This window comes from Epinephelus lanceolatus, chromosome 16 (assembly GCF_041903045.1).
Source record: "Epinephelus lanceolatus isolate andai-2023 chromosome 16, ASM4190304v1, whole genome shotgun sequence".
In the NCBI taxonomy this organism is placed as follows: Eukaryota; Metazoa; Chordata; class Actinopteri; order Perciformes; family Serranidae; genus Epinephelus; species Epinephelus lanceolatus.
Window position 1 is genome coordinate 27,147,460 of NC_135749.1, and position 12,268 is coordinate 27,159,727.

Here is a 12,268-nt window from a genome sequence, read left to right on the forward strand (position 1 = left end):
GTTGTCCCATAAAACTGTGTTGGACAAAAGGCAGAGAAAGGGGGCTTTTTCACGCATAAGGGGTTTTCTCAAGAGCACATTGAGGGGAGCCCCGGCCTGGACCCGCCCATAGATTATCTGGCTGTCGGTGAAAGCGCGGCTGGGAGCGGCAGGTGCGTGTGCCAGGCACGGGGGGTCGCAGGGGGGCCCCAGTGACCGTGCAAGGGGTGATGAACTATGGAGAATGCTAACGCAGCTGCCGGCAGGAATGTTTGCAGATTGTCACTTCCATTTAACTTGCTCTTTTTCTTTTCTGCCTCCTCCCACCCCCACCCAGAGATGGAGCCAGTCTCCCCAGGTTTCCCCTCCCACTTCCAAACCACGGAGAGATAGGGCTAAACGGTGACACCCTGTCCACAAAAGCGACAAGCGGCTCGGGTCGTCCCCGCCTCGCCGCCGTGAAATCGTGGATTAAACTGATAAGCAGCGAGATTGATACAGATCCCACATTTTTCTGAGCGAGTTTTACGGGACTAAGTGAATGCGGAGCGACTCATAAGGCAGGGTTAACACACTCTTTACCTCCGTCTCACTCTCGCTCCCCAGAGGCCTCTTTCATACAGGTTATTGGATTTCAGGTTCCTGAAGCGCTCACATCAACATATGGCAGTCTGTAGATGAAGCTGAGGCTGCTTAATAATGCAGCTCATGAATTTATCTCTGCAACTTTGCCAAAAAATTAATCAAATAACACAAAGAATGCAAATTGTGTCATGTTGGCCTCTGAGGGAAGCATCACCTCTTATCTTAATTTTCATGCATTTTAAATAAAGTGTGTATTATCACCAGAATTCTTTTATCAAAGGAGATCGTCGTACCCCGTGTTGACCCACGTAGGCTGTGTCTCTGCCTGGAAATGGCCTCTTTGCACCATACCTTGGTGTCTAATCTCTGCCGTCCAAACTGTGTCCCCTTTCCAAACTGTGGCCTAAGGCTATGTGTTGGGTCTGCAACATAATCCCCCTCAAAACTCTGCAGTCCCTGTAATTCCACTGGGGTTTGGCAAAAGTGCAGCACAACGCTGCTTCTTTCACACCGTCTTTTCGCAAAAAAGGGATTAATGTCGCCACCATTATGAATAATGAGAATGAATAACAAACAGCCGTCTGTTTATCCCGCACGATTAAATAAAGGAAAGAGTGTCCTTGTGCTTTTTATTGAACGCTCTTCAGGGTGTTTGTGGAGGTGACAGAATGGGATGAAATCGGCGAGTTAAGTTACCATCTGTAGTATTGGCACTGCGTTTATCTCTTAATTGTTGTAATCAAACGTATAAAAATTTAAGAAATTAGCTAATCATGTTCACATGCATAATCGTTGTTGCCCCCCCGATGACACTAAGGTGATGTCCTCTGTATTCTTAAATTAATCTTATTTTATTTTTTGTGAATTTGGGAACCTGGCATTAGGGAGTTACAGCCTGCTAATAAAAGTGTACAAATGTTGGTTCCATTATATGTTGATTCCAGTATTTTTAGACTCCATATGTTTAAATCTGAGTACTTCCAGCGCTCAAATTGAGTGGTGAAGGATTTGATACACCATTTAAACCTTCATGTTGGGTAATAACATTTACAGCAAGTATAAATGAAGAGTTAACTGAATAAATAAAAAGAGGAAAATACAAAAAATAGACATCATCTTTTGTTTTTTGTTTTTTATCTTGGTGGTGTAGGGAGCATTGGAGGACTCATGACTTTAGTGTTTCCAAAAATCCTAGTTACGGCCCTGCTCATGAGACAACATACATATATGTTCTTACAATAAATAATTAAATTGAGACAATTTCAACCTAAATAACACAAAAATGTTGGTCTTAAGTGCTCAAACTTTCTCTTTAAAGCAACATAGTGGTGAGGATTGCAGATTGCAACCAGCTGAAACTTCTCCTGGTTAGAATTCCTTGACTGTTAATTGTTCAGGAGGTGTTTGTTACCTGCAGCTGAATTATCTGCAGAGGTCTCTTCCCCTCCAAAACACAGCCACGTTTTTTAAAGTAATAAAAACTGAATAAAGCAGTTTCACGTTAAAAAACAAACAAAAAAAGGGCCCTACATGAGGGGCTGATGCGAAAACGTAAATGGCCCTATCTAGAGCAAGTGTTTGGTTTGTCCAGTCATACTAGCAACATGGAGGTGCAACATGGTGGACTCTGTTGACGAGGACCTGCTCCCTAATGGCTCATTCTAAAGTAACGAAAACACAACAGGTCTTATTTTCAAGAGATTATACACTAATGAGAACATACTTATTTTACTATATTCCATGTCTGCCAATATATCCCCCTAAATCCTACATGCTGGACCTTTAATTAAATTGAGACCATGTAACTTTGCTTCATGTAGTGGAGCAAGCACCCCGTGACCGTTTTCCTCTTTCTTGTCTATCTTATCAAGTAAAAGTAAAGCTTATAAATTGCTCTTAAAAAAACACAAAAACAAAATGTATGAGCAATAAAACACAGCTGCTCGATTCCAAAACATTTAGAGGTTTTGCTGCTACTGTCATACATGGTCTGGTATGACCAGTAGATTATGGGAGCTAATGGCAGCTAATTTTAGCTCACATTAGACACATTACTGAGTCAGTCTGCTGGCTGTATGACTGTCTCTACTCATGCTGCCATTAAACTACATGTACACTGTATATTTTAACATTTGGTATCTTGTAATTGCTATTTATGGCCACAGTGACTGCTGTTCTGCAAGAGTTACAACATCTCGCTTTAAAGGGTCTTCTCCATATAACTGCTTTAACATTTAACATTCAGTCCATAGCTTTAAACAAGTATCTAGTATCACAACAATAATATATGCAACAGTGTGTGTGAGTGCCATTGTTCTTAGCAAAGCTTTATGGTTAACCCTTTGTGGTCAATGGTATACTTGACCATTTTTTGGACTACTTTTGATTTTACCTTTAAATTTCACCTTAATAACTGTTTACCTTGCCTTGTTTGGTGTCGGTTTTTTTCAGCGCAACCTCATCTGTGTGACTTTACAGTTATTTTTTCATTTTGACATACTGTATTAACACATCGGACCTAAAATCACACAAAGAACACCACCAATAGGAAAGGGGGTGTCTTTTTTTTTTTTGCTTGCAAGCACTTTTGTTAGAATAGCCCGTTTTTACCGTTTCTTCCCACACCAAACGCAACAACAATATTCAGGAAAAAGCAGGGCGTAGATTGTTTATCATAAGTCTGGTTTTACTTGCCCTATCAACACAATTTAAACTGGTATATAGTTTGCAGTTTGCACATTCATCACAAGTTGAAACGGACACTCAGCGAGGCTGCGTCTTGCTGCTATGTCATCTTAAATCGGTCATGTGATTTGGATGCACCGGCGTGCCCGTGGACTCCAGAGGGTTAATGTGACTAAATCAACATGAAAAAAATAAATAAAAAGAAATTAAAGACACTTTGGTCCTAAGTGTTGACAAAATGTTGTGTTCTCATCTACTGAATTTGCCGCCTCTGTAGCCTTAACATTTCATTTCTGTGCATCTTTTCACACTTTTTGCCATTTTTTTCCCCAGCTAACACCTGACTATAACTGCCAAAATCTACAATGTATCCATAGAACAAGAATCTAGCCTCATGAAAACCACTTATGGGGCAATGTATGAGAGAATGCCCCTAAGAGTAAAGGAGGTGATTATTGTGACCAAATCCATCTAAATAACACAAAAAGTGAATGATTAATGACAAATGTTGGCCCTGAGTTCTGACATGTTTCTCTCCTGTATTGTGGCCTGAACATTTCTCCTCAGTATTTTTCCAGCATTAACTGGACGATAATAACTCAGTGCACAGCTGCCAAAATGGACAATTCGCCCAGCAACAAGAGTAGCCTCATGACAACAATTTATGGGACAATGTATGAACAGAGAGAAACATTGCTTTTCAACGAAAAAAGATGATTATTGTGACCAAATACACCTAAATAACACAAAGAGGTGAGAAATTAAAGGCCTATTTGGCCCTGAGTGTTGACAAAGTCTGTCATCCGAACATTTTTTCCCTTGCTTAATGTTTTCCAATATTAACTGGATCATGAGTCAGTCCACAGCTGCCAAATTGGACAATTCACCCAGCAACAAGAGAAGCCTCATGACAAGAATTTAATGACTGATAAGACCTAAAAAAAACACACACACAAACAAAGACACATTTGGTCCAAAGTGTGGACATAATGTCCTTTCAGCATCTTGTTTTTTTCTACACAAAAGACATATTGTCTGTCTTATGTGTATCTTTTCCCCTTTTTACCCAGTATTTTCTAACATGCACTGGATCACAACTGGTAATAGGGGATAATGTAAATAAGATGCATTGCTCTAAGCAGAAATAACCTCTGCTCAGTGTGACTACCTCCCATAAAATATGAGAAAAAGTGTTGACATGAAGTCCTATCTTTATCTCCTCAAAGTCTCTCCTATGTATCATGACCTCAACATGTCTCCTCTTTACATCTCCTCCTTCTCGCTCAGTATTTTCCCAACACAGACTCCGTATCCACACAGCTGCCAAAACGGACAACGCAGCTCGGAACGAGGATATGAAAATGAAATATGAAACAGTGGTGTGATAAACTGGTAGATAATCATCTTTTCATTAAACTTTCATCCCCAGTGACTTAAATATTCAAGAGCCCAATTACAGAGCTTGTATCTCTCTCTCTCATTCTCCCTTTACTCTCGCTTTTCTTAACAAGAGCAGTCAGGGGGGAGAGAAGGAGAGAGGAGGCTGAGTGGCTTAAGGGGTGAGTGAGAGCATCATTATGGAGCGGTCACACAGGGGGGAGAAAGAGGATGACCCCCCCACCACCACCACCACCACTGTCGTCCCTCATGGAGGACAGGGAGCAGCAGGCCTGACGCGAGGCCTGTCCAAACACCGGGAAAGAGGAGGCAGAGATGGAGAGAGACAGACAGGCAGCAGATAGACATGTATGAGTGTGCACCCATGCAGGTCTGATAGATGGATGGATGGCGGGATGGTGGGAGACAGAGAAAGAGACAGACAGAGCTGAGAGGAGTATAGATTTTCCAGGCAGATAGTGGAAAGATGTGTGCATCCTGATGAGTGCCACAAACAGGGCGCATGACTCTCTCTTGTCTGCCTGTTTGTGTGTGTGTGTGTGTGTGTAGTGTGTGTAAGTGTGTGTCAGTGTATTAGCAGTCAGAGCACTGAAGCCCACGGGCGATTCCTGTGTGTGCTTGCGATAAAGGGAAAAAAGGGAGGAAGTATAACGGGGGGAAGCGGGGCGTGGAGGAGGGGGAGCGAGGGGTGGGTGAGAGAAGAGATGAGGAAGTTGGTTGTGGGGGGGAGAGAAAGGGGGGAGGTGGTGGTGTGTATGTAGAGAGTGAGAAAGAGGGAGAAAAAAGAGGAGAGAGGAAAGAGCATCCAGCAGAGCAGGGAGCTTCCTCTGTGCTGTCAAAGCCTCTGGATCATGTCCCCATTGGTCTTTCTCTCTCTTTCTTACACACACACACACACACACACACACACACACACATGTTCCCTCACCCAATTGCTCCCTTCTCCCTCAAACCAACCCCTCTCCTCCCTCCCTCCCTCCCCTCCCCTCCCTCTCATGAAAAGAGTGTCTTGGCAGGGTAATTAAGAATGGCCTCTAAACACAGGAGAATGGCAAGAACGCTCCAGATGAAAGTAAATGATTAAAATAATTACAGGCTGAGAGCTGACGAGCCGGAGTGTGGGGTGGCCGCCGGACATTTGTCGGTAATTAGATAATTAATCTGAATGCAAATGATGAGCCCTAACGAAGCAGTCAAGCTGAACCAGCGACAACTGCCGTGAGTGAAATGTGGGGAGGGAGGAGGGGAGAGGAGAGGAAAAAGCAAGAGGAGAAGAGAGGGGTAAAAAAAAAACACATGAATATGAGTGTAAAATATCCAACCTCCCCAAAAAATCAGCATGAACAGACTCAAAAGCAAAAGCCAGCACAAGCAGCAGCAGCAGCAGCAGCAGCAGCAGCAGCATTGTAAATCAATAACTGTTCCTGGCAGCTCATAAACACTCCTCCTACTTCACTCCTGTTTGTAACTTTCAGTCGTAGTGACAAGCAGACATGAATGCCTTGTTAAAAATATACAAAAAGGCAAGCCACCATGTGTTGTGCTCTGCAAAAAAAAAAAAAAAAAAAAAAAAAAAAGTTGAAAAATGTCTCCCAGGGAGCTGAGATGCCAAGTGAAGGGTATGAACATGAAATGGCACCTGAGGAGGAGAAACACAGCACGCTTTGCACACCCTAAAATGCGTGAGCAAATTGTGGATTTACTCACTCGCTGCTGCACACTTATTATTCCTCTATGTCTCTCTTTCTCACACACACACTCACAAATACTATCAGCGTGTCTACGTGCTCTCAGCAGATGTAAATAACCAACTTCATAGTTTATTCAGAGATGTTTTTTTCATGGTTGGTATAACAGGTGGAGATATACTTGTCAGCATCCTCAAACTACTGTGGATCACTTTAAATTTAAGTAAAGATCTTATTCCAACTAATGTTACATTGGTTTGAGAGCTGTTCTGTCTATATTTTAATTTGGCACTATAAATACAGCTATGATTATAAGGGCTTGAGTAAAGAGCATCTAGAAATAAACTTAAACATCCTAATGAACCAACCCAACTGGCACAAGACATCAGTATGAGACACTGGACTCTTATGACAATATTTTAAATGTCTAACAATGTTAGAATTTCACATTGTGTGCATGTTAACATTATGATGCTTTGCTAATGTTGGGTTTTGCTCCCCAGACCTTCCATTTTTATTCTACGTCAAGATGGCATTGACATCAGAGGCTCGGTAGATACTGGATTTGGTTACTTAACACCAACAAAATAGCAACGTCATCTGTCTTATTCTACGTCAAATTGACGTTGGTGTTAAACCCGAGACGTATAGCTGCAGACATATTACGTTTGTAGCGTACACGCCACGTCCCTACAAACCACGCCCACCAGTAGTACAAGCCAAACCAACCATTACAATGGTTATCCGAACCCTGTTATAACACGACACTGTAGTGAATAGACATACAAACAACAGTAGCAATAATTCACTTTGATGTATCTAGAGATGTACCGATACCACTTTTTCCTTCCCGATACCGATTCCGATCCCTGAACCTTAGGTATCTGCCGATACCAAGTACCGATCCGATACCAACGCGTAAAATAAAAATGGATGGGATATGAATTGTTGTATGTCTCAACTCCTAAAACTCTATGTAAAATATTAAGAAATAAATACATAATAGTATGCCATAAAACTTTTTTTTATTATTATTATCCAGTGTTGACACAGATCAAGACACAGGTTAAAGTGCAGCCACACAATTTGGTAAAAAAAAGACATTTTAAAGGCTACAGTAGAATGCTTTTTAAACTCCGCTCCGTTTCCGTTTCATTTGCCTGTAGCATGCGTATGCGTAATGACGTGAGGCATTACGTGGTATCAGATTGGTCATAGGCTGTACCCGCCGATGCCCGTTACTGCATTTTAGGCAGTATCAGAGGCATTTCCGATACTGATATTGGTATCGGTACAACTCTAGATGTAACCCTTACCTTTAATTTAACAGTCTCTCTTTTAACCTAATATTTTAAGTCGCTAATCGCTAACTCAACATTTTTGCTAGGTCTTCTGCTCCTAGGCCAAAGGACGAGGGGGCAGATCGTGGATTGACGTATGGTGAGCAGGTCACGTAGCTGCTCTGGCTGCAGCTATACCTACTTTTTATTCCCATTTCTGACACTGAATTTTGGTCACCCGATGTCACAACGTCAACTCAACCAAATATCAGCATCTCACAAAGTTGGTGACCAGCTGAGAAGTGTCCCCCAGATATTGTCCCAAGACAGCTGTGAATCTTACAGTGGTATCAAGAAAATAAAATCCTTAATCTAATCTATTGATTGTAAATGGATTAGCAAGTCTGTGTCTACAAGGGATGGGTATCTTATTGAGTTTTATTACAGATAAAACAATACTGTTTTGGCTTACTTTGTCGAATATCAATGTTTTTCTACAAAAACCTGTTTCTCATGTAGCAAAAGAAGCCAGACAAGATATTTTCCTAGGTAAATTTAAAAAGACATTTCACTCCAAAATCAAAAATACATCTCTTTCCTCTTACCTGTAGTGCTATTTATCAATCTAGATTGCTCTGGTGTGAGTTGCAGAATGTTGGAGATATCGGACAGTCGTAAAGATGTCTGCCTTCTCTCCGATATAATGGAACTAGATGACACTCAGCTTGTGGTGCTCAAAGTGCCAAAAAAATAGTTTCGCAAAATCAACAGCAATGTCTCTTTACAGAGATCATGACGTGGTTGCTCAAGATAATCCACAGACCTTGTTGTGAGCAGTTTCATGCAGGACCTATTTTCTTTCTATGCCCACCAACCATATCACCGCGCAAAAGGAAGCGTGCATCTACTCATGGACGAGAGGCTCATGATGATGCAACCGCTGTCGTCACCTCATCATTCTTTATTAAAGGTACAGTCACAGAATGAGGGGACAGAGCTGACTCGACTTTAAGCTGGCAGTGAAGGTAGTAACAGCGCCGAATCAGTGTTTGTGTAAAAGGGACAGCCGGCAGGACGGGACCACGGACAGGACTGATGTGATGTTTAAAAGAATTAATTAAAAGAACAACTGACAGCAGTTACCAGCTAACTCAAAGAAGAACTGCAAATGTCTGCAAACTGGGAAAACAACAAGGTCCTTACCTTCCAAGCAGAGGGTGAGATAAGCCGCCATGTAACAGGGATGGTATTGTTTAGAAAGCACTGCTGATACATGTTATATGTTCCACAAGAGGCCGATGCTGTTGTTACATGTCACACCCATCATGCCTCTTTTGCTTCCAGGATGCTAGCAAGGACTTCCTAGCGGCCCTATAGTGCAATCTCTGTGTAAAAAGGACTACTAATAGTGATCTCCTCGGCTGAGCTGTAACTTTAGCTAGCTCAGTGTTGCTAGATGAGCTAGCAGTAGAGGCACACTTCCTTCTGCACTGTAATTCAGGTGGTAGGTGTAGTTTGGCAGACAGAAAATACATGAACATGAAACTGCTCACAACAAGGTCTGTGGATTATCTTCAGTAACTGAGTCATGATTTCTGGAAAGGGACATTGCTGTAGAGTTTTTCAGATGTATTTGTTGGCACTTTGAGCACCACAAGCTGAGTGCCATCTAGTTCCATTATACTGGAGATAACACAGTCATCTCTATGGCCAATATCGCTAACACTCTGCAACTCACACTAAAACAATGTAGACTGATAATTCGCACTATAGGTAAGTAGAAAAATATTTATTTTTGATTTGGGGGTAAAGTGTCCCTTTAAGTCTAAATATTATCATATATTGTCAGATTATAAGTGAGAAGAATACAAATCTGAGCACATTGTATTTGTATCAGTTTTCAATAAAATCAAAATAAAATCAAAAGTAGTAGTGCTACAAAGTGCCCCAAAATGTGAAGGTTCAAAACCCCACCCTCGTCGGTGTTATACCTTGATAATACTTTAAATGGAAAATTAGACTAGGTCATTACTGTTTTGATTACACTTTTACATCTTTGAAAAACTCTGTACTCTTAAATAGAAATCATATTAATTACTTCTGTAATCATGTTGAAATTCTCAGAACTCTATTACCATATGTTCCAGGAACAAATAATTAATCAATCAAACTACCAGAGGACTACGTTGGATCTGTAAGACTCCATTCAGACACAGTTAACAAGAGAGAAGGCTGCACATTCAGAGGCAGACATGACGGTTGATAACATCCCCCCTCGTTAGTGCAAATTATGCAACACATCCACTTACACTTTTAAGAGACTCTAGAGGAAAACGTTGTACCTGTCCACCATTCTCATTAAATCCAAACAGATCGCCCACTCACTCATTCAGTCTGCCTCGTCATAATCACCAGAGACCAATGCTGTGTGTAGGAATGTTTGTTTGTCAGCATGCTTGGCGAGCACCTTATTAGGGCCCTGTGCAGGTTATCAGTAATAAGGGATGCCAGTTCCCCATAAATCTCAGCCATACATATGCAACAGTGACACTTCATAGCTCAGGATACTTTTGGCTGATTATATGAAGATTTTTAATGGCATTGTCTCTGAACTAGTGTGTCATAAGTTAAGCTTGGGCATTACTTGTACGACACAAGCATGTTACTGAGCCCAGATTTAGAGGGTAATTTACTGTTTTGGGCTCCGTTCATAAAGGCTGTGTGAAATTTTAAATACTGCAAGTATGTTTTGTGGTTTTATTAAATCTGATGTTACTAAAATTCTCACTGACAAAATCTCAAAATGTGCTGTTTTGGCAGACTAAAGGATTTCTGATGTGACTGAAAGGACCTCTAGGTGTACTTGCAATTCTGGTGATTAAAATTGGATGAATATTTATTTACATTTACAGGCAAGCAAAAATAAAATGTGTGTTTTATGTTTAAGAAAGGACAAGTGTAGCATAAAATGAATAATCTAAGAACATTTATTTTCTGACAGTCTTACTCTGAAATTTTACGCCGATTAAATGTGGATGTAAAACAATATTAAAATGGTGATATCCTGGTTACAGACCTCTGAATTGCTGCTCACATTTCTGTTGTTTTTCAGTGATAAAAATATTATGAAGAAATACAAAATGCCAAATCACTCTAGTCAGTTTTCTCCTGACAGATAACAATCCCGTTATAGCTCTCAGATCCCATCATTCAGTCAAATAATGTTTCAGAGTTTACAAGCTACACCTTCCACCTGTGCTTACAATAAACATTTAAACTCACATATTTCGCCTCTGTGTAACTTGTGTAGAATCAACCAGTTTGTGACTTAAAAGTCAATTAAAACAGTCAAAGCCCAATTAAAAACAAACTTAAAAAATGCATGTTTTATCATTCCAAACTGAACGTTTAACTTGACAAATATAAGATATCTGATCACTGTAAAAAAAATCTGTATACATGCATTGATAATAAAAAACAAAAATGATGCTTTTGGTTTTACTTGTCTTTCTACTGATCATTTGACCACCTAGTAATGTCCTAACGACCACATTAAGATCATTTAAATGAAGAATCAAACATACGAAACACCATAAATTCACAAAATATAGAGCTGGGAATGTACATAAGGGTGAATGTTTTGAGTATGAGGCACACAGTTAAGTGTTGTCAGAGTTTTTCAGCATGTTAGGAGAACAAAACAACATGCTGCTTCAGTCTTTCCTTCAGTCTCATTATTACTCCACGATCAGCTCAAAATCCTCTGCCTCCTCAAACTCTGCGTTCAACTGTGCAGCCAGTGCCTCCAGCTCCGTGCTGCCGATCTCCTGCACCTTCTTCTTCCTCCTCCTCTTCTCCTTCACCACAGCCACTCCGGGGATGTTTAGGTCCGGCTCGGGGAAAGCTGAACCACAGTCTTCCTCTTCCAGCAAAGACGTGAATGAGTTCAGACCAGACAAGGATCCAGACACCTCCAGACCCGTCTTGGATTGATCGACTCTCCGGACAACCTCGGGGGTTTTCAGCATCTCAAAGCCGAACATGGTCTCCCTGGTGTCGGGGCCATTGAAGGACTTGTCGCTGAGCCTGCTGTAGGAGCGGCGCACTTTCTGCGACCACACCGCGTCCTCTGGGTCTGTCGCCGGCTGCTGGGGTTGTGAAGCCGGCGGTGAAGAGGGGAGGATCGGTGACAGAATAGCGGCCTTCTTCTTCTTCTTAGCCGAGGAGGAGCCCCTGCGACTCGGGACAAGATCCGGGGTGGAGACCTTTGGCTTCTTCTGCTGGCTGCTTTCCGACCCGGACCGTCTCGGCGTGTTCTCCTTGTTTTGCTCCGATGGTGCGACTGTTTTTCTGGGTGCTATTTTCCTCACAACGATGGAGCGTTTAACAGCAACAGAGGTCGCCGCCATGTTGTTGTCAGTTTTAGCCACAGGAGGAGAACTCAACCGCGATGACCGTCTTCTCTGAGAACCGTTAAGATTACCAGATTCCGCCATTATGTTTTTAGGCGTCCCTTCGTTCACACTGACCGCTTTCCTTGTACAATAACCGAGTATCCTTGTATTTACTTGACAGTCGGTAGAGTAGTATCGCCACACGGGTGACACAAACAACAGTAGTCCGCTCAAATTGCCCGCCCGAGTCGCGTAGATA

At 41.7% G+C, this 12,268-nt stretch overlaps 1 protein-coding gene across 1 annotated transcript; it reads right to left on the bottom strand.

The window, feature by feature from the left end:
- Nucleotides 1–11,209: 11,209 nt before the first annotated feature.
- cdca5 (cell division cycle associated 5) lies at nt 11,210–12,256 on the bottom strand. The gene has a single exon (XM_033636172.2). The coding sequence runs from the start codon at nt 12,109–12,111 to the stop codon at nt 11,353–11,355; it is 759 nt and encodes a 252-aa protein (XP_033492063.2). The 5' UTR covers nt 12,112–12,256; the 3' UTR covers nt 11,210–11,352.
- Between the last annotated feature and the right edge of the window lie 12 nt (nt 12,257–12,268).

Excerpts from the sequence above, each read along its gene's own strand:
- cdca5 (XM_033636172.2), bottom strand. The coding sequence starts at position 12,111 with ATGGCGGAATCTGGTAATCTTAACGGTTCTCAGAGAAGACGGTCATCG.